The sequence below is a fragment of the Staurois parvus genome, unplaced genomic scaffold (assembly GCF_062004578.1).
Source record: "Staurois parvus isolate SC_StPar_1 unplaced genomic scaffold, SC_StPar_1.0 ptg001538l, whole genome shotgun sequence".
Lineage (NCBI taxonomy): Eukaryota > Metazoa > Chordata > Amphibia > Anura > Ranidae > Staurois > Staurois parvus.
Genome location: NW_028319334.1, coordinates 18,802 through 42,427, shown reverse-complemented (window position 1 = coordinate 42,427; position 23,626 = coordinate 18,802). Strand labels below are relative to the sequence as shown.

Genomic DNA, 23,626 nt, shown 5'->3' with positions numbered 1-23,626 from the left:
ATATTTATTTAGTTATTTAAAAAACATATACACACACACACATATATATATATATATATACACACATAATTTTTTTTTTTAAGAGGTGGTGTGCAGGTGGTGTTTGGTATATTTTCTATCACTCACATGCTCCATCTTTCCAATGCAATTTGAATAGCTCCTACGTGTGTCTTGGACTGCAATCTAACAGAACACTGGTACCTTCAGATGTGACTTTATTTTAGTAACATATTCAAAGTTATATTAAAATGCTTTAAATACTGAATTTTAACACAAGAGGAATCGCCTCGGAAATGAATAACGCCGACTGCAGAGAGAACAGTACAAACCAGCACACTTCCGCACTACAAACATCTTCCCGTACATTTTTTTACACTCCGTACAAGATGAATTCATTACAAAGGTCATATAAAAAAAAAAAAACAAACCACAGCAGCCTTTGCCGACTGATTCAGGAGAAAGTGTCCCAATTTAGATTTTGGACCAAACCACAGACCAGGAGGCTAAAAAATGAGGCATGAGCAAGAAGCTGTAGTGGATACAAAAACACCATTTTCTGCTTAAAGTGGTTGCAATTCTTTGAAATGAAAACACAAAGCATACCCCACTATAGTGTGCACTAGTCTCAGTCCCATGCTCTTCCTGTGATTTCTGGCTACACCAGTCACTTCTGACAGTTTAACTGGACACAACGAAATCCTGGGGAACAGCTCCACACCCTCTTGCAACACCCATTAGGTGAATGACAGCTATGCATGTTGCCACATGCTGCTGTGTAGAAGGGGTGTGTCCATTCACTTCACTCAGGTCTCAGATTACACTCAGCCGCCCGCTTTGCAGTGAGACATCAGAACTGCCCTGCCTTCTGGAGCTCAGAAATGCTGTGTAAAATGTGTGAATTAGGAGGCTGTTCAGAAGAAAGGGCAGTAGATAAACAGGTACAACTTTTTGTTTAATCTCTGTGTATCACCTGAGGCCAGTAACTTCACAGGGTATATGTAACTGTTTAAAGCAGTGGTTCTCAACCTGTGGGTCGTGACCCCTTTGGGGGTCGAACGACCCTTTCACAGGGGTCCCCTAAGACCATCAGAAAACACATATTTCCGATGTGTAAAGAGCAGCTACTGTGTTGAAAGCAGCTACTCTGTTAAAAGCAGCTACTGTGCTGAAAGCAGCAGTATTGGAGGTAAAACGACACTCATGAATTATAATTACTGGGTAAATAATTTTATGGTTGGGGGTCACCACAACATGAGGAACTGTATTAAAGGGTCACGGCATTAGGAAGGTTGAGAAACACTGCTTTAAAGCCACACTAAAGTATTTCTGTAGAAAAATAAATAAATAAAAAACCTACTGCGACATTGCAATAAAATATGCACAGCGATAATATATTTATTATAGCTTAAATGATGAAATTACCTGTTGATTCTGCTTTGTCTCCGATAATCACTGGAGCTCCAGGCCAACAACGCTCTTCAGCCGCCACTGAAATCTCTGAGCACCCAAGTGTTGTCCACACCCTGGAGGCTGAGCCGCTTCATTAAAGCTGAACTCCGGGATAAGCAAATATTGTGGAGATCCATTCATCGTGTGCATTCCTACTAGAATCTTGTGTGCTTTGAATATTCCTGCCTTTGTGTAAAGGTCACTGCTGCTCTCCCACCTTTCGTAGGTTTAGTTGGCTTTTATATACACACACACCCCCCCCTCCCCGCGTAGGTAGGAGTTCCCCAGGTCCCTCCAACAGCTCTGCTCACTGATATTTTTACAAGGTAATATCTGGCGTTTGTAGAGGCATTTGGTGCGCAAAGTGGATTTATATCCTTCGTTGTTATTGAGGAATATATTTATATGAAAGTTTCTGTGCCCGGAGTTCAGCTTTAAATGTACATGTATGTTGCACTCTTCCTCTAGTGCGCATGCGCTGTAACCGTGTCGGAGCGCTGACAACAGCTCAGTCCTGACATGCAAATACAGCTCCTGCCTTGCTCACTTCTGATCCTGACATCAGCGCAGGGGGGATGTCCGCCCAATGTTCATCAGCGAAGGGACCAAGGATTGGTGGACATATGACCGCAAATAGATACCAAGGAATTTTAAGTTGATTATTTCAGCAATGAGGTACTACTTGGCATGTTTTTAATATGTTGACTTTATCTACTTTAAGAGCAGCAAGAGGTGACCAACGTTGTATAGAAAGATGAAAAGCACATTCCATCAGTGGCAACCTTTCAAGGATCTACAGCAGGGGTGTCAAACTGGCAGCCCTCCAGCTGTTGCAGAACTACAAGTCCCATCATGCCTCTGCCTCTGGGAGTCATGCTTGTAATTGTCAATCTTGCAATGTCTCCTGGGACTTGTAGTTTGGCAGCAGCTGGAGAGCCGCTAGTTTGATACCTGTGGTCTACATCAACCAATAGGGCAGGTATTCTTAAACTGGGGTCCATGGATGGGTTTCAGAGGGCCAGATAAAAAAAAAAAAAATATGACATTTACATTCACTATACAGCCCTTCCCCCATGTCCCAACCAATGGTCTCCCATTGAAAGAAATTGAAAATGTACCTTGCTACTGCTTATAGTACCAACCACTAAGGGCCGGTTCACAGTATAGAAACGCAGTCCAGATGCGTTTCTGCATGCGCGTTTTTGGCGCATTCCGGTGGGTTTTTGATGCTTTCCAATTCATTTCCCTACCCCCCTTCTTCAATTTAAACAGGGACATGTACGTTCCAGTACAGTTCTGGAGGAAAAATGCAGCCAGTTCTACTTTTTTTTTTCTATGTTCGGAACGCACTGGAACTGCAAGCGCTGATGTGAACTATGACATTGACAACCATGTAACCTACGTTCTGTGCTTTTGGATGCAGAAAAAAAAAGTACACTGAAACGCATGTAGTGTGAGCAGGCCCCAAGTGTCTTGACTCATTGTTGGTCCATGTAAAATTGTATCATGGCTCAACTGCCATCTTGTGCCACTCCATAACAAACTGCTAAATTCCCATTTTCTAGGAGCAGTAGATGTGAGCAGAATTAAAACGTTTTTATTTGCACAAGATGACTGTATTTACATTTCTGAAATGATTGGCCCTTTTTTTCATGAGTTTTTAGTTATCGTTTGTGTATGTCATATGTATGAGACAATCACATTTCAATAAAATAAAGTACATATATTCACTGCGTGGAAAGTTGTGCTTACAGGACTATTTCTGGGGAGGGCGTCCATAGCTTTCAACAAATCCTTAAAGTGTTACTAAACCCTGGACCCCGCATTCACTATATCCGCTCTCCCCCGGACCCCGCATTCACTATATCCGCTCTCCCCGGACCCAGCATTCACTATATCCACTCTCCCCGGACCCCGCATTCACTATATCCGCTCTCCCCCGGACCACGCATTCACTATATCCGCTCTCCCCCGGACCCCGCATTCACTATATCCGCTCTCCCCGGACCCCGCATTCACTATATCCGCTCTCCCCGGACCCCGCATTCACTATATCCGCTCTCCCCGGACCCCGCATTCACTATATCCGCTCTCCCCGGACCCCGCATTCACTATATCTGCTCTCCCCGGACCCCGCATTCACTATATCCGCTCTCCCCGGACCCCGCATTCACTATATCCGCTCTCCCCCGGACCCCGCATTCACTATATCCGCTCTCCCCCGGACCCCGCATTCACTATATCCGCTCTCCCCCGGACCCCGCATTCACTATATCCGCTCTCCCCCGGACCCCGCATTCACTATATCCGCTCTCCCCCGGACCCCGCATTCACTATATCCGCTCTCCCCCGGACCCCGCATTCACTATATCCGCTCTCCCCCGGACCCCGCATTCACTATATCCGCTCTCCCCCGGACCCCGCATTCACTATATCCGCTCTCCCCCGGACCCCGCATTCACTATATCCGCTCTCCCCCGGACCCCGCATTCACTATATCCGCTCTCCCCGGACCCCGCATTCACTATATCCGCTCTCCCCCGGACCCCGCATTCACTATGTCCGCTCTCCCCCGGACCCCGCATTCACTATATCCGCTCTCCCCCGGACCCCGCATTCACTATATCCGCTCTCCCCCGGACCCCGCATTCACTATATCCGCTCTCCCCCGGACCCCGCATTCACTATATCCGCTCTCCCCCGGACCCCGCATTCACTATATCCGCTCTCCCCGGACCCCGCATTCACTATATCCGCTCTCCCCGGACCCCGCATTCACTATATCCGCTCTCCCCGGACCCCGCATTTACTATATCCGCTCTCCCCGGACCCTGCATTCACTATATCCGCTCTCCCCGGACCCCGCATTCACTATATCCGCTCTCCCCAGACCCTGCATTCACTATATCTGCTCTCCCTGAACCCCGCATTCACTATGTCATATGTATGAGACAATCACATTTCAATAAAATAAAGTACATATATTCACTGCGTGGAAAGTTGTGCTTACAGGACTATTTCTGGGGAGGGCGTCCATAGCTTTCAACAAATCCTTAAAGTGTTACTAAACCCTGGACCCCGCATTCACTATATCCGCTCTCCCCCGAACCCCGCATTCACTATATCCGCTCTCCCCCGGACCCCGCATTCACTATATCCGCTCTCCCCCGGACCCCGCATTCACTATATCCGCTCTCCCCCGGACCCCGCATTCACTATATCCGCTCTCCCCGGACCCCGCATTCACTATATCCGCTCTCCCCCGGACCCCGCATTCACTATATCCGCTCTCCCCCGGACCCCGCATTCACTATATCCGCTCTCCCCCGGACCCCGCATTCACTATATCCGCTCTCCCCCGGACCCCGCATTCACTATATCCGCTCTCCCCCGGACCCCGCATTCACTATATCCGCTCTCCCCCGGACCCCGCATTCACTATATCCGCTCTCCCCGGACCCCGCATTCACTATATCCGCTCTCCCCGGACCCCGCATTCACTATATCCGCTCTCCCCGGACCCCGCATTTACTATATCCGCTCTCCCCGGACCCTGCATTCACTATATCCGCTCTCCCCGGACCCCGCATTCACTATATCCGCTCTCCCCGGACCCCGCATTCACTATATCCGCTCTCCCCGGACCCCGCATTCACTATATCCGCTCTCCCAGGACCCTGCATTCACTATATCTGCTCTCCCCGGACCCCGCATTCACTATATCCGCTCTCCCCGGACCCCGCATTCACTATATCCGCTCTCCCCGGACCCCGCATTCACTATATCCGCTCTCCCCCGGACCCTGCATTCACTATATCCGCTCTCCCCGGACCCTGCATTCACTATATCCGCTCTCCCCCGGACCCCGCATTCACTATATTCGCTCTCCCCCGGACCCCGCATTCACTATATCCGCTCTCCCCGGACCCCGCATTCACTAAATCCGCTCTCCCCAGACCCTGCATTCACTATATCTGCTCTCCCTGAACCCCGCATTCACTATATCCGGTCTCCCCCGGACCCCGCATTCACTATATCTGATCTCCCCAGACCCCGCATTCACTATATCTGATCTCCCCAGACCCCGCATTCACTATATCCGCTCTCCCCAGACCCTGCATTCACTATATCTGCTCTCCCTGAACCCCGCATTCACTATATCCGGTCTCCCCCGGACCCCGCATTCACTATATCTGATCTCCCCAGACCCCGCATTCACTATATCTGATCTCCCCAGACCCTGCATTCACTATATCTGCTCTCCCTGAACCCCGCATTCACTATATCCGGTCTCCCCCGGACCCTGTATTCACTATATCTGCTCTCCCCGGATCCCGCATTCACTATATCCGCTCTCCCCGGACCCCGCATTCACTATATCCGCTCTCCCCGGACCCCGCATTCACTATATCCGCTCTCCCACAGTAGACAGAACATAGAAATGCAATTATTATAGTAAATATAAACTGCTAAATACCTTCTAATCAGCAGTTAGAGCAGTCTTGTGACTTCTATCATTGTCCAGCACAGCACTGGTTAAAGATTGTAGGAGGAGTTTTCATTTTGCTCTTGGAGAATGCAGGACCCCTGACCTCTGTCGGATTGGCTTTGTGCTGATTACATGCACTCTCCCAAGAAAAAAATCTCTCTAGAAATACACACCAAAACTCCACACACTATGTCTTATCAGGAGATAAGAGGGAGTCACGGTTCTAACTTCATTGGGTTGGTAAATGATATCCAGTAAATCATACTGAATCTTTGTAATGTACAGCGCTGAGCGAATTATCGGCGCTTTATAAATACTGTATAATAATAATAATAGCGGCTATTCTATGGAAAAGCTGATCATAAGCTCCTAGAATCACAGACTGTACTATGAGCCCTCTTAGGCTGGCCAAGGACCTGGCCCCTATGATACAAATAAAACAAATGTTTCAATTTGTACTGGTTTTATAGCTAATTGTTGGTTTTGAACAAAACTATATATCAGTTTAACCTGATTATTGCACTTATTAATAAAAGGTTTAACAGATAGGCTATGAACACTTATCTCTGCTTCTTGGCATTGTTGATTGCTAAGGAACAACTGGATGCATTGTACCAAGTACAATTGTATCTTTGTAAGGTGGACTGCTTTTGACCTTTCCTTGAAACCTCAATAAAAACGTATTGATGAAAAAAAGATGGGGACACTGGAAGAAGGGGAGGATCAGAGATGACAGGATCAAACAGCCTTTTTTGCACAATACAGAGAATTTAGATTTTACTGTTGTGGGTTTAGAAACAAAGGTGTCCTTACCAAAAAAACACAGCTCACTTTGGAGAGGTGGGGAGACCCATCTCTGCTCCCCATATCTCTATTATGTGCAACTCACATCTGTTAGGGGTACAGGGTGACCTGTCCTAATATCAGGGTGGGGGGTTGTTAATTGTTTAATGCCATGTGGTTGACCCTGTCTCAGCTCCCCATATCCCTCTTATGTGTAAGTCACCCTGTGCCTGTTAGGGGTATAGGGTGATCTGTCCTAATATTGGGGTGGAAGGTTGTTGTTTAATGTCATGTGGTTGCATCCTATTGTTCTATTGTGTGTCTGGCTTGGGAGAAAACTATTATGGGATGTATATGTTTGCATGTATTAGCTTGGGGGGGGGGGGTGTCTCCAGCAGCCCTCCCTCCTGATGGGACTGTCTGCTGGTGTGAAGTTTGAATACCTGTGTGTCTCTTGTTGCTAAGTGTAGATTGCCCAGCCCTGAGTCATTATGCAGGGAGGGGGGATTGTCCCCTGTGTGTATACATCTTGTATCTGTGTTCCAATAAAGTAGTCTACCTCCTGGTTTACTTCATGATTGGTGTCATCTAGTCTTGTATGGTCGGCTGTGGTGTCTGTTGTTGGGTGTTCAGACGGGGAAGTGGTATTCTAGCGGAAGTACCCAAGTGCAGCCTGGGTCGGTTCCGTTACAAAAAACCAATGCACTATGGAGAAGGGTAATTTAGTATAGCAGAAGAGGCAGGAGAGGATTCCTTCCTGCCTGTAATTTTGGTCTCAGACAGTGCAGAGTATACCAACAGTAATATGGAAAGCTCTAAATCCTAAACAATGTGAACGCCCTATTCTTCTTAGTTAAGCAAAACAAAGTGGAAACCATCAGTGGTTCCAAATGGCAGTACTTTAGTGTCACAGCACCCGGCAATTATTCTTGGGCACTGCCGGCGTAGTGATCTCGTCATCCAGCCAATACAGAAGCAGAGCGGGTCACAGAATGTCTGGAAACAAGCGCTAATAAGGGCCTTTCCCAACCCAACACCAAGCTATGGCGCACAATTCCTCTCATTGATCACTTACAGTAAGGGCATGTTTTTACCCCACGGACCACCGAAGCTGGGAGATTTTTCTCCCTCATGGAGTCAATTTTTCTCCCACTGATGTTGAGTCTTTGTTACTCCCACTTACCACCGCAGACAGGGCATTTACATTTTTTTGTTGCTCCCACTAACCACAGTCTAGCCCAGTCTGATGGCCAACTGAAGTTTCAGGACCCCTGTGGTCTCCCTAGTCTGTAAGCACAGTCCATCATCCATAATCAAAGAAGGGGCAGAACTTACTTGGAACAACGGCAGTCTTCATTTCCTCCCACATGGAGGACTGAATTGGCACCTTGTAAGCATCTTGGCTCAGCTCCTTGTCGACGAGGGTGTTCCCAGATGACAAGGCCTCTTTCTGTTGCTCCTGACACCTGGAAGGAAAGGGGAAAGGTGCTTTATAGAAGGTGTTCGTGTAGGGAGATGAAGGTATACACAGAAAACAAGAAGAGGGCACACCAGCATTGAGCATTAGCACACGTAACATTTATTAGCAGAAACAAGCTGCTATATACTCAACGGATGAAAAGCTTCAGACACACAGAAAACCATCGAGCACAAATTCCCACCTGATGCCCATCAAAGGGAAACAGCATTTATGCGTTTCGAGAACTATACGCTCTACACCAAAGCTTGTTTTATGTACACAGAATTATGGATTCAAACCCCCCCCCCCCCCCTCCTAATCTGGAGAGGACAGCTATTCCTTAAAGTGGTTGTGAACCTCAGACATGAAATATGAACAAAGCCTATCCGTCTATAGCAGACCACTTCCAGTCCGGACACTTTCACCCCCCCTTCCAGTCCGGACACTTTCCCCTCCCGCACTTCCAGTCCGGACACTTTCCCCTCCCGCACTTCCAGTCCGGACACTTTCCCCTCCCGCCCTTCCAGTCCGGACACTTTCACCCCCCCCCCTTCCAGTCCGGACACTTTCACCCCCCCCCTTCCAGTCCGGACACTTTCACCCCCCCCCTTCCAGTCCGGACACTTTCACCCCCCCCCTTCCAGTCCGGACACTTTCACCCCCCCCCCTTCCAGTCCGGACACTTTCACCCCCCCCCCCTTCCAGTCCGGACACTTTCACCCCCCCCCTTCCAGTCCGGACACTTTCACCCCCCCCCCCCCTTCCAGTCCGGACACTTTCACCCCCCCCCCCTTCCAGTCCGGACACTTTCACCCCCCCCCTTCCAGTCCGGACACTTTCACCCCCCCCCTTCCAGTCCGGACACTTTCACCCCCCCCCCTTCCAGTCCGGACACTTTCACCCCCCCCCCTTCCAGTCCGGACACTTTCACCCCCCCCCCTTCCAGTCCGGACACTTTCACCCCCCCCCCCTTCCAGTCCGGACACTTTCACCCCCCCCCCTTCCAGTCCGGACACTTTCACCCCCCCCCCCTTCCAGTCCGGACACTTTCACCCCCCCCCTTCCAGTCCGGACACTTTCACCCCCCCCCCCTTCCAGTCCGGACACTTTCACCCCCCCCCTTCCAGTCCGGACACTCTCCCCCCCTTCCAGTCCGGACACTCTCCCCCCCTTCCAGTCCGGACACTCTCCCCCCCTTCCAGTCCGGACACTCTCCCCCCCTTCCAGTCCGGACACTCTCCCCCCCTTCCAGTCCGGACACTCTCCCCCCCTTCCAGTCCGGACACTCTCCCCCCCTTCCAGTCCGGACACTCTCCCCCCCCTTCCTGTCCAGGACAATTTTCAGCTTTCAGCGCTATCACACTTTGAATGACAATTGCGCGGTCATGCAACACTGTACTCATGAATTTTTTAGCAATTTCTTTGAGACTGAAAACTTTATTTTGGTGGTATTTATTCACCATTGGGAGTTTTATTTATTTATTTTTTTTGCTATATAACATGAAAAAGTCCAAACATTTTGAAAAAAAAATTGTTCTCATAAAATTTTGCAAATAATCTTTCTTCATAAATCTTGGCCAAAATGTATTCACCTATCTTTTTAGTAAAAAAAAAACAAATTAGTTTATAAACCAAAAATTATATTTTACATTTTGATTTAATTTTTTTATATTATGGTTTTTTTTAAACATACGGTCACCCTAGCAGTACAGTGTCACCATGGTGACACTGTACTTGTGGGGGGTGATAAAGATTTTTTTTTCCTTTTTTTTTTTTTTACAGTTTGCTTTTACAGCCTTTATAGGTGTTAAAGCAATCATTTCTCCCTCGCTGACTGCATTCTTGCAGCCAATGAGAAATACTGTGAGAGCTGTGATTGGTCAATGCCAATGCATGTGGTTGCTGCCCCCTTCCATGAGCCCAGCTGAGCATGGACACTGCATAAACTGAGCTTTATTTTTTTTCCCCCTGGATGTGGCTTAAAAAAAGACCTGAGTTATTTCAAATCTAATATTCAGTATTAACACCTACCATGGCCGGTTATGATGCTTAGGGGGTTTTTCCATTTGTTCATGATTTATGTAGTAATAGGTTATGATCTCTTACGGTGTGACTTGTGATTTATTCGTCCCATCTTGACTAGGCAACAAATCTTTTATAATATCGCTTTGTAGTGGATATGTTTCAGTTTTTGCTTTTTTTAGGATATAAAAAAATTAGAACATATTCGGTCTTAAAGTTTTACCAAACCCCAGCCCCTGCATTGAATATATCTGGTCTCCCACAGTACACAGAACATGGAAATGCGATTATTTTAGTAAATATAAACTGCTAAATCCCTTTTCTCATCAGCAGTATATAGCAGTCTTGTGACTTCTATCAGTGTCCAGCACAATATTGGTTAAAGCTTGTAAGAGGAATATTAATTTTGCTCTTGGAGGATGCAGGATTTTTTTTTTTTTTTAAGTAAATATAAACTGCTAAAAACCTTTTCTCATCAGCAGTATATAGCAATCTTGTGACTTCTATTAATGCCCGGCCAAATACAGCTTTTAGTTTTCATTCTCTTCTGACTGTCCTATGAGGCTGCATGACCCTGATCCTCTATCTGGACAGTGCTGATTGGCCCTGTGCTGATCACATGCACCCTCCCAAAAGAAAAATAAAATTTAAAATACACACTAAACTGAGCATGTGCAGAGTGACTCTATACTATCAGCAGATGGGTTGGGGACAGTAAAAGGGGAGAATCAGAGAAGACAGGATCAAAAAGCCTTTTTACAGTCTGCAGGATTAACCCCTTAGGTTCCACAGTGAGTATAACAAGCATGCTTTAATGCATATACAGAATGATTTTACAGTTGTGGGTTTAGTAACACTTTAAAGGAGGTATAACAGCAAAGCTCAGGATGTATACAAGCCTTCTTATTCACCTTACCAAGTCCAGCCATGACTTTGGAACAAGCAAATGTGAGACGCCACCTGAGCCGAGGTAATAGGAAAAAAAAAAGTGTGCATCCATTTTCTTGCATTTAGGCCTGCAGATCATTGCAACCGCTATCAATACATCATGGAAGCAATGCACAGCAGGCCCCTGCGTGATTTACATCCCAGTCCTGGGAGCATATAGAGGTTCGCTCCATTATGGGACTGGTGATGTAAACACTGGACACCCTAACGGCACTTGAGCTCAATTGTGATCCAGGGCTCCCTCTGATACAGCAGCTGACATTGGAGGCAGAAGGTGAAAACTTGTATTCACAAACCCCACTAAATCAGAGAGTGAATGATGTACAACCATGCCAAACTCAAAACACTAAAAGGCGGCTACAGGGAAAAGCACCCAGTGATTCAGGTGAGGGGATGTAACAATATTTCATGTTACACACTAAATATGGGTAGAAACCGTCCCAAAGGTGAACGATGCCTTCAAATCTGAAGTGTATTACATGTGAGTGTTACTTTGTCTCTCTTGCTTCAACATGCTTTTTTTATGTGTTTCTGATGCTTCGGGGGGGCGTCTAGAAATGTCCACCAGCATCGGCAATGCTCCCGTCGGGCCGTTTATTGGCATGGTCCGGACAGGAAGGGGTTAAGCAAAGTAAAGCAAGCACAACTTGTGAACAGGACAGTAAGGCAACTATTGTATTTAGCAACGGTTGCCTTCATTGGCATTTATTGGGTTTTTAAAAAAAAGCATATCGAATGCCACATTTTGAAGTGTAAACAAGCCCTTTGTATGCAGCTCCGTATGCAAATGCAGTCTGCATTGGACCATACACTCCTCCAAACGGATTACTGCCCATCAAGACATTTTTATGTTTGATCAAAGCCTCCCAAAAGCCAGCCTCTTGAGATGCAGGGTGCAGTGGTTTTCTTATCAATATTTGTTTTATAGAAGAACCCAACTTATAGAGATACAAGAAGCTGTGATACAATTAAAAAGTATGAAATGACAACATAGCGGAATAGGTGCAACATTTTCAAGAAGGTATGTATATAGCACCAACCGGCCAGACTCTTCCACTAGCCATAACCTACCTGCATTGCATGGACAAGCAGAGAGGATTCAGTACCAAATTAAAAAAGAAAAAAGCGCCATTTACAAAAAAACCCAAAGTGTACCGCCCCTTGATGACGTCGGTGTGACGAAACCGGTTGGGCGTGGCCTACACGATGTGGACGTTAGAGAGCCTTGCTGGTCTGTGCTGTATGGGAGAGATCCGCGGTGAGCGGTAATTGTATCTCACCTCTTTTTTTGCGATTGAAGCTGGTGTCTGTTGGACACCTTGTTTGTGAGTTTCCTTATACCTTTTTTATTAAAGAGATAAATGAATCATTATGTTCTCTTTTTTGTCCCTGAGTGTACTGCATGCTCTCATGGAGGTATGAGAGAGTGGAGAAGTTCATCATAGGAGCTTGGGCTGCAAAGTTGTTTGTCTGTGATTATTATTATCCGGAAGTATCTGAAACATCACCATATCTATTTGGACATCGGGGTCATTGCTCCCAGAGCACAAGCGCTGCTGCTGGTTTATAATCTGACCAGCCATTAGCTATGGTGAGTTCATTTAATCTCCTTTGGTGGTGGATTTTTCACAATTGGTTCAAGTCACTGAAGATCAATATATATTTTTTTTTGGACACTAATATATATATTTTTTTTTTGGACACTAATTTATGTTTGGACACTATAATTATTTATTTAAAACACTAAATGATTTTTTTAGATGATGATATACACCTTTGTATAAGTTTGTTATTAGCGCATACCTTTTTAATTAGGATTAGAGAGGATTCAGTGATGAAATCACTGGCTAGAAAATATTACTAAACTGTCTACCTAAATAATTTATACCTATTTAAGTACATACAAGACTTTTACATAAGAGGATAACAAAAAAAAAAAAAAAGCACACTTACTTCTTGATGAAAGATTTGATATCCTGTAGGGGAAAAAAAATAAAAAATAGTTAGATTCAAAGAACCAAATGATAAACATTCCAACTCCTAGTGGCTGCAGCACTTACAGTCAAGAAAGAAATGGAGTCTTTGTCGCTCAGTTTGTCGCTGGCTGTAGCAATACTCTCTTTGATGCTGTCTATATTCTCCTGTATCTTGGCGATGTTGGCTTCCATTTCGGTCAGCAGACTTTCACCCTCTTCCTGTAGTTTCTCCATCAGTTTCTCCTCTCGCTCCTTCAGGAAATTGTGCAGCTTCACGAATTCAGACTCTATGTGCTCCCGGTACTCCTGCATGTTGTTCTGTGAAGATGAAATGTTACAGTTCAGAAATCGAAAAACGGGACTGGCTAGGAGCCTGCATCATGCATGCCTAATGGTACATTCAAAGTGGATCTAAAGTGAAGATTTCCATTTTATAGGGGTATGTCTGACTTGCATCTATATAGAAGATCACAGGGTGTCCTTTACTTACTCTGTGTTTTTCAATCCTATCGTTCTGCTGTTTAGCCATCTGTTCAGCCACCTTCAAGGCTTCTTCCAGTGGGGTTACTATAGAAGACAGTTCTGTCTGTAGGGAACAAAATGTGAATGCGTTAAACAGGTTACCCCAAACATAGCAAACCTATCAAACTCAATATATAGCCCAAAGTATGTGGACACACCTCCAAATGACAGTTCAGGTGTTTCCAGTGAAGGGTACTATTAATTCTACACCATACAGAGACATTATAAACAAATGCATGCTTCCAATCTTGTGGAAAAGGTTTGAGGAAGAGCATTACATGTCCCCGCCAGACTGTACCCTAATGCACAAACTCAGGTCCGTAAAATGTATATTTCAGGTACTTATATAGCGCCGTCAATTTATGCAGAGCTGTACATATATATTGTACATTCACATCAGTCCCCGCCCCCGAGGGGCGTACAATCTAAGGTCCCTAACATTTATAAATGCACACATTAAAGACAATTTAGACAGGAGCCAATTAATCTACCAGCATGTCTTTGGAGTGTGAGAGGAAACCGGAGTACTCAGAGGAAACCCAAGCAGGCACAGGGAGAACATGGAAACTCCAGGCAGGAGGTGCTGTGGTTGGGATTCGAACCAACGACCCGAGTACTGCCAGGTGGAAGTGCTAACCATTTAGCCGCTGTGCTGCCCCATCTATTGATTGGCAGTAGCACCGGTTTCTTTATATAAGGTACAATGTAGGCATACATATCTCATAGCTGAGGGATCACTGGGGACGCTGACATCTGGTTTGACGTCGGGGAACTCGAGTGTCCTGCACAGCAATGCCCTCAACCCTACTGAACATCTTTGGAATAAGCTGAAATGCAGATTGCTATCCAGGTCTTCTCATTCTACATCAATACCTGACATCACAAATATTCTTTTACAAAGTCTTATTAAATGCCCTCACAGAAGGGTTGACCCCCAATTAGAGCCTCAGAGTTTGGGAAGGGGTGGATAAATTCCATATTATGGTCCATGTTTTTTGTTCTGACCTCAACAGGGAAATTAACTACGCAATATTACATTTGGCCACTAGCTTGCAATAAATGTAATGTTTTACAGAAACTAGAGACTGTTCAGATAAGAGGTAAGAGTTAACAAAAATACCTATCGTTCTCAGAAAAAGAGGCAGGTGCATCTTGGGAGCTCACACTCCATCTTAGAAATAGAGAGAAGGAACCAGTCCTTGGAGCACTTTGTGGACGAAAACTTGCATTCCAAAAGGAGGCAGCATCGCTGGTGAGCATGGACTTACTGCTATCTGTAGCCTAGGTATCGGTGTTTTACTTATTTCATACATTGTATGCATTTCTCATCGGTTTTCTTAATCGATTCACCCCACATTTTGTGAATAAAGATTCAAGACTGAATACAAAGTGGTGTAATGCTATGCCACGGTTTGTATTCAATTATGTTCTATCTAGGCATATAGTCAGGTAATAGCGGCTCCCTTACTAGAATCATAGACAGGTGGCGCGGGAGGTTTATCCTATATAAAGATTCAAGATTAAACTCAGTCTGGCTTATAGAATAGGAGGGTTTAGCTGCATGTCGAATTAAGCAGACAAAAGTTTTGGAATGCAACATCCAACGATCCCATAGGTTACTGGTCAGGTTCACAAACTTGTGGCCATATAGTACATCTAAAAGATTATTAATAACAGAACATGTCTTACCTTGTACACACCCATTGCATCCAGGATGGGAAGGAAGTTGTGGTTGGCATGTTTCAGAGACTCTCGACAGATAACACAACCCAAATCTCCATCATCCTTACAAAAAAGTTTTAGCCTCTCCTCATGCACAAGACAGTTCTCAGGAGGTCGAGCTTTTTCCTTCACTACGCTCTTTGCTGGAGTCAAAATCACAGCAGGTGCACCAGCAGTCTTCTTCACAAGATTGGCCAGGGCTCGGTTGCTAGTGAATCTTTTGTCAGTTATAACTTCTTTACAGTCGGGGCACGTGAAGGAATCCTGACCATCCCAGGCCTTGTCGATGCAATTGCGGCAAAAGTTGTGGCCACATTCGACCACAACAGGGTCCTTGAAGAGCTCATTGCACAGCAGACAGGTCAATTCCTCCGCAAAATCCTCAGAAGCCACAACAGAGCTATTCGCCGGCTCTTCGTGAACCTCCACTTTGATTTTCTAGAAGGAGAGGAAGAAGAGGATGAGGAGAGGTACTTGCAGACAATGTCCAAAACAATGCTTATGAATGTGTATTACCAAGTAATTCAGGGTTGATTAATCGCTTTATGACCACCCAACCTATACGAGCGGCCAGAAAAGGGTGGGTTGTAACGGCCACACATGCATTGCTGGGAGGCTGATGCTCACTGTGCATTCCTAGCACAAAGCGCAAGCTGCGCAAAACTGCTCATGGTCCAGACCAATGATCAGTAACTGGCGGACCCAGCTTCTAATCATGTGACCAATGTGACAATGCCCCTCCTGGGCATTTCATTTAAAGCAGTGGTTCTCAACCTGTGGGTCGCGACCCCTTTGGGGGTCGAACGACCCTTTCACAGGGGTCCCCTAAGACCATCAGAAAACACATATTTCCGATGTGTAAAGAGCAGCTACTGTGTAGAAAGCAGCTACTGTGTTAAAAGCAGCTACTGTGTTAAAAGCAGCTACTGTGTTAAAAGCAGCTACTGTGTTAAAAGCAGCTACTGTGTTAAAAGCAGCTACTGTGTTAAAAGCAGCTACTGTGTTAAAAGCAGCTACTGTGTTAAAAGCAGCTACTGTGTTAAAAGCAGCTACTGTGTTAAAAGCAGCTACTGTGTTAAAAGCAGCTACTGTGTTAAAAGCAGCTACTGTGTTAAAAGCAGCTACTGTGTTAAAAGCAGCTACTGTGTTAAAAGCAGCTACTGTGTTAAAAGCAGCTACTGTGTTAAAAGCAGCTACTGTGTTAAAAGCAGCTACTGTGTTAAAAGCAGCTACTGTGTTAAAAGCAGCTACTGTGTTAAAAGCAGCTACTGTGTTAAAAGCAGCTACTGTGTTAAAAGCAGCTACTGTGTTAAAAGCAGCTACTGTGTTAAAAGCAGCTACTGTGTTAAAAGCAGCTACTGTGTTAAAAGCAGCAGTATTGGAGGTAAAACGACACTTCATGAATTATAATTACTGGGTAAATAATTTTATGGTTGGGGGTCACCATAACATGAGGAACTGTATTAAAGGGTCACGGCATTAGGAAGGTTGAGAACCACTGATTTAAAGGGACATCTGGATGGGCGTAAAAAAGAACCCGGCTGGTTCCATCTACAGCCAGGTAGGATTCTGAAATAGGATTTCCTCATGGGACACAATGCATGCAGCACTTTGTTTCATTTTGATTGCTGGTATAGATGCCAAGCTAGCATTGGTCGACCATGTGCTCTCTCTTTCCCCACTGCCATTCACTATTCAGAATAGGAATATATCATTTTCATGGGCAGCAGGTGAAGGCCCAACACGTGCACCACCACCACTCGTGCAGACGTAGGCCCGTAGTGATCTGCCAGAATAGTGGCGCATTCATTAGGGAGCACAACAATTGCCATGCCTTTGATCACAGAATTACGAGCATGAAGAGGCTGATTACTATTATTATACAGGATTTATATAGCATATATTCATTGACTTAAACCCAAAAACCCACAATTATAGTGAAAAAATCAAGACCCAAAGAGATTACCCAAAAATAAAAAATATCAAATATATATAAAAGAACAAAAATAAAATAAAGTCCCAATATGCAAAGTGTCCAAATAATGTGTCCAAACAAAGATCAATTTAAGCACTTTGCATATTGGGACTTTATTTTATTTTTGTTCTTTTATATATATTTGATATTTTTTATTTTTGGGTAATCTCTTTGGGTCTTGATTTTTTTCACTATAATTGTGGGTTTTTGGGTTTAAGTCAATGAATATATGTTTTATTAGTACTTCAGGGGAAGGATATTGATATGACTTTAAGGGATTTCTGAGGATTTTATATATATATATGTGTGTGCTGATTTATACTTATTCTTTAGGATTTATATAGCGCCAACAGTTTGCTCAGCGCTGTACAATATAACGGGAGACAATACAGTTCAATACAAGAGGGTTAGGAGGGCCCTGATCCTGGGAGCTTACAATCTATGAGGCTGATGAAAATATTGGGAAGGGGAAGGAATGATTTTGTGACTAGCAGTAAGACCTTAACACTTAGCAATCAGGCGATTGCTAAAAAAAATAAAATAAAAAGGAAGTGAAATTCATGAGTATATGCAAATTGCAACAGGTCTCTGAGAAGTTTGATGAAAAAAAAATTAAAAAAACCTTCAACAACCTGACAAACAATATTCACTATATTGCTCATTTAAGCACAAGAACATCTAATTTACACAACAGTTATGCATTGCCCACATTGTACACAGACTGAACTTTGCGCTGGAATGTTCTCACCCCTTCCTTCTCAAGGTTTTACTTTCTCAGCTTTTAGAGATAGCTGCTGACTATAAGAATGTAATAATAAACAATCACTATACAAAGCTTGAGTTTTGCTGTCCTTGGGTTTTATCGGTTTCATGCAATTGCTTACTTCATTTTTTTTCTTTCAGGGTCTCAGCCAAAAAACAATTAAAAAACAGATTAGAGAAGTTACTTCTAGTAAAACAGGAGTTATATATCAGAAGTACGTGATTAATAGAACAAAATTACCAAGGTACTTCAATGGGGGGCATGTACTATTAGAGAGACTAGAGCAGCCTCTCAACCAGGGTGCCTTGGCAAAATTTCTAAAAATTGCCCAAAACTTGTATATAAGCCAGCGGGTGGAACAAGTCAGCCTTTTAGTTACACAAAGCCGCAGATTTTCATTGTGCACTATTACGACCTTCTAGCCGCCGGCATCCTGACAAACAATGTCATCAACTGATAAGGAGGATGTCAGTTGCCTGCACAGCATCCTAGTTTGACCCTCTCTTACCCCTCCCCATCAGTGCTAGGGTCACATTAGCTCAGCGATATATAAAAAACGAGGGAGAAGAGAAACATTGGAATACTAGTCAGTACCAGTGTGCAAAAGTGTATTTGCTTTGGAAGAATAAATCACCTCTAATGTTGGGCGTCCTCTGTGTGTGGATGTTGCTGTGTTATATAAAACTATTAGAATAGTTTTTCACATTTTAGAATGGGGTGTCCTTAAGACTGTCCATAACTTTAAAGGGTGCCTCGGGACTGTCCATAACTTTAACCACTTGACCTCCAGAGGATTTACCCCCCTTAATGACCACGCCTCTTTTTGCTACTCGGCGCTGCACTAATTCAACTGATAATTGCGCGGTCATGCAATGCTGCACCCAAATGAAATTTACGTCCTTTTTTTACCCACAAATAGAGCTTTCTTTCGGTGGTATTTGATCACCTGTGCGCTTTTTATTTTTCACGCTATAAACAAAAAAAGGCCAAAAATTTTGAAGAAAAACAATATTTTTTACTTTCAGCTATAAAAAATATATAGTAAACTCAAAGTTGGTTATAAATTTAGGCCAAAATGTATTCTGCTCCATGTTTTTGGTAAAAAAAAATCCCAATAAGTATATATTGATTGCTTTGTGTGGAAGTTATAGCGTCTACAAACTATGGTATAAATACTGCAATTTACGCCATTTTTTTGCTATACAGCGCTGCACTAGTTTAACGGACAATTGCGCGGTCATGCAATACGGTACATAAATGAAATTTACATCCTTTTTTCTCCCACAAATTGAGCTTTCTTTTGGTGGTATTTGATCGCATGTGCGGTTTTTATTTTTTGCGCTGTAAAAAAAAAGGCTGACAATTTTGAGGAAAAAAAACAATATTTTGGACTTTTTGCTATAAAACATGTCCAGTAAAAAAAATTTAAAAAACAAATTTAGTCATAAATTTCTGCCAAAACGCATTCTGCGACATGTCTTTGCTAAAAAAAAAACCCAATACGTGTAAATTAATTGGTTTACGTGAACGTTATAGCGTTTACAAATGGCGGGAAAGATACTGGGATTTTTAGTTTTTTTTTTATACTAATAATGGCGGCGATCAGGGACTTATGGCGGGACTGCGGCATTCTGACACTGGGGGGGTACTGACTTGGGGTCACTGACATCCCCAGTGACACCAATACAGTGATCAGTGCAAAAAAAAAAAAAACACTGACACTGTAATAATGGCACTGGGGAGGAAGGGGTTAAGTTTATTTTGCAGGGAAGGGTTATCTGTGTGAGGGGGAGTGTTTTACTAGGGGGCGGGGGCGGGGGGGGGGGGGGGGGGCGACTGCAGGGGACACGGCTGATTGGGAGAGTGAAACTCTTCTGTCCCGATCACCGTGTCCTGGAGCTGTCAGGGAAGGGACAGAAAGCACAGCTACTGCAGCTGTGCTCTCTGTCACTGATTGCCGCCGATCGCCGGTAAGGACCGGCTGTGACCCGGTGACTGACATCCGCGGCTGTGATCGGCGGGACAGGTAGGGCGGCGGCGCGCCTCGCACGCGCGCACCCTACCTGTTTACAAAACACACGTTTTAAAACGTGGTTTTGCCTGCCCGTACCACCCTGCCGCCGTATTTATACAGTGGCAGGGCGGCAAGTGGTTAAAGGGTGCCTTGACTGAAAAATGTTTGAGAAACTCTGGAGTAGAGGACTTAGACTGCCTTGCACAATGCTCCTCCATATTTAAAAAGTGGACCAGTCACCCATTTTATCATCTGAATCTCCACTCTTGAATTGTTATATGGCAGAGGAAGATGTCTCCTATGGGCAGGGATTAACAAGTTGCTCACTGTACATTAACGTCAACAGTGCGGGCCCGCTGCACTGGATCACATACATGTGCGTGATCCAACTAGGTAGGGGGCGTGTGCCGCAGCTGATAATTATAAAACCACTCCCATTCACACTCATTTTGCACATGGATACAAGCAGATATTTCTTCAGAACAAAAAGATAGGAATCTGCAACAAAGTTTGTTAAAATCCCTGCAATGTACATAGAACTCTCAGAGGGAAACGTTTTTCCTCTTAACAAGAGTGGAGACAACCAAATAATTCCAAGCTGTAGTCAGAGCTACCAGGATGGATAGACTGGATTTGTGTTCTGCATTACCTTTGCTTGAGGCTCATCCTCCTCTCTTTGGGGTGAGTTTCCATTTTCAGCAGTCTCCGGATTGATTTCCTCTACTGCATCATCCTCATTTTCTGCGTCGTCCTCCTCATTTTCTGCCTCATCCTCCTCCTCCTCTTCCTCTTCCACTGGTTTGACCAGCACCAAACGGGTTTTATCCACCCACTCATTTTGGCGGCAGTTCACTGTAAAGTTAGCAGATACTTTCAGAAGGAGACAAGACGAGTAAAAGGCATACAATCGGATGTTATACAAATATTGATTACAGGGATAAATCTCACTCCACAGCCATTGGTGAAGCATATTATTATTATTATACAGTATTTATAAAGCGCCAATAGTTCGCTCAGCACTGTACATTACAAAGGGGGACAGAACATGTGACAGAACAATACCAATACAAGGCAAAACATGAGGTGATCGAGGGCCCTGCTCCTTGGAGCTTACAATCTAGGAGGGAGGGGATGGTGGCACAGGAGGAGATAGCTGTGGGGGATGGAGTGGTGGGAAGAGTGAAGGAGGTCGGCAAGTTAGCAGGGGGTGGAGTAGGCTTCCCTGAAGAGATGGGTTTTCAGGGTGCGCCTAAAGGAGAGGAGAGTAGGTGATAATCTGATGGGTTGGGGCAGGGAGTTCCAGAGGATGGGTGACGCCCTGGAGAAGTCCTGGAGGCGGGCATGGGAGGAGGAGACCAGGGAACTAGAGAGAAGGAGGTCTTGTGAGGAGCGGAGTGTGCGTGTTGGGCGGTACTTGGATATTAGGTCGGAGATGTAATTTGGGGCAGTATGGTGGACAGCTTTGTACGTCAGTGTTAGGATTTTGAATTTGATCCGTTGTGCAATCGGAAGCCAGTGGAGGGATTGGCAGAGGGGGGTGGAGGCCAGTGGAGGGATTGGCAGAGGGGGGGTGGCGGAGACGGAGCGGTTGGAAAGGTGAACGAGTCTGGCAGCTGTATTCAGGATGGACTGAAGCGGGGATAGCCAGCGGCGAGGCAGGCCAGTGAGGAGGGAGTTGCAGTAGTCGAGTCGTGATATGATGAGGGAGTGGATGAGCTGTTTGGTGGTTTCTGGGGTTAGGAACGTGCGGATTCACATCATGGCTTTAAAATACCACTTTGAAGAATTGATAGAACAGTTTTTTTTTTTGCCAACGGACGTGCATAGACTTTTTAAAAAAAAAAAAACAAACAAAAACTACATTTCAAGGAATCTGTCTTCACAATGTCCAATGCGCAGCGCATGTGTCGGTGACGATGTAAAGACATCCAAAGACTTTTGCTTCAAAGTGAAACTCCATTTTATTACTTATCTTGGCTAGCAGAGGGAGTACTGACTGTACCAACTTCTCTGCATGGCTGCCTCATCTAGTACATAGAGATTTTCTAAACTTCCCTTCAACTACAAGGGCTCGTTCACACCATGGTGCAGGGACGGCAGTTTTTCTGCACATGTTCTGAAAGGGCACAACAAAATCAATTGTTCTCTATGTGCCCTGTTCACACCACAACACTAGAATCACGCATAGATTTTTTTTTCTGCCGTCTGCAAGGTGTATAAAACTCACTGAATCGCACATAAAAACCGACGTCTCTGCAAGTGAAATCTTCGCGTTCGTTTCCATCAGTTTTTCTGCACAAATGGTGTGAACGAAGCCCAACCGACTGTTTCTGACACACCATATTGTTCTTTGGGGTGACCCCATAACCTAAACTCTGCTTGCAATCATTACTAATGCTGGAGAAATGTTCCGGTTACCCACCCAGTAACGCTCACAGGAGAGGTAAATATGTTTGGTGGTGCTTGTGTGACAGTTTGTACTTACAGCCAACGTAATGGACGTAATATTCCTCCCTTCCAGCCCGTTTGTTCATCCTGGTCTTCACCACTTCAGCATCATCTATAAGACAAAAAACAATGCGGATGATAAGGACTCCTCCTTATATATGGGTTGTAGGGAAGGTATAGTAGTTTTGTACAGTACTTTGTATTTTATTATAGTCTGGACTATAGAAGAAACTTACTTTGGTTAATTAGAGGGGGAAAAAAAAAAATTAAAACTAGGTTTTCTCCTTTTAAACCACTAGGCTGAGTTTGGGCTCTTTCATATTTACCATTTGTGCCTCAGTTAGAAAAAACCTGTATGACAGAACTCATTGTTCAGGAAGAAAATTTTGCACAGGTGAATGCGTTCCTAATTGGAACGGCTCAGTCGGAGGTTTCCTCGAGAGTCAGCCAGCCTGAAAAGGAGACGTGTACTGAAAAGTCTTCTCAGTTACCAATTTTAGGCCAGCCATAGATGGACTGAATTTTGTAGGTGTAATGCAAGGCCGGACACAAACACCAAGAACAAGTCATACACTTCACAGGTACGATCAACCAGCACTCACACCATAGTTTCTCAGCTTGTGAAGGACACACTACCAAGTGTACAGCTGCCCCGGCACATCATGCAGCATTCACTCGGCACCCCTAGAAATAGCAGAATCCAACTGCAGTGTTCTGTACTGTCAAACCTCCACTTTTATTGTCACACAACACACAGGAGGATATATCTTATAGTCCTCACAATCTGCATAACAACACATACTAATAGTAATGTATCACAGCATGAAATAAACATCTTTTGACAGCGTCGCTGCATAGAATTAATACATTACCAAAGCTATGGGAAGAAGGGGAGGAAGAGACCTCATCAAAACCACAGTGCACAGGAGATCGTGGAGAAGCCTGGGGAACGACCAACCGACAAGTCCATGCTTCAGCAAAAAATCCAGCGTCAGGGAGTCCCCTCACGCATGGCATGGCTTCCCATCTCAGGCTCCAGGCCTCCCTCAAATATCC

The 23,626-nt window shown here is 44.7% G+C and overlaps 1 protein-coding gene across 8 annotated transcripts in view; it reads right to left on the bottom strand.

Annotated features, from left to right (window-relative positions):
* LOC149435331 (nuclear factor 7, brain-like) overlaps positions 1-22,676 on the bottom strand; it is a 192,926-nt gene extending 170,250 nt beyond the window's left edge. For all 8 annotated transcript variants that reach the window (XR_016308513.1, XM_089662769.1, XM_089662771.1 and 5 more), the window contains exons 1-7: positions 22,608-22,676; positions 20,772-20,974; positions 15,338-15,808; positions 13,617-13,712; positions 13,211-13,444; positions 13,104-13,126; positions 8,057-8,187 (exon numbers count right to left, since the gene is read on the bottom strand). Coding sequence is in view for 7 of the 8 variants with exons in the window: in XM_089662769.1 (XP_089518895.1) it covers positions 8,057-8,187; positions 13,104-13,126; positions 13,211-13,444; positions 13,617-13,712; positions 15,338-15,808; positions 20,772-20,974; positions 22,608-22,656 (1,207 nt within the window). In the remaining variant the exon portion in view is untranslated. The remainder of the gene's footprint in view (positions 1-8,056; positions 8,188-13,103; positions 13,127-13,210; positions 13,445-13,616; positions 13,713-15,337; positions 15,809-20,771; positions 20,975-22,607) is intronic.
* Between the last annotated feature and the right edge of the window lie 950 nt (positions 22,677-23,626).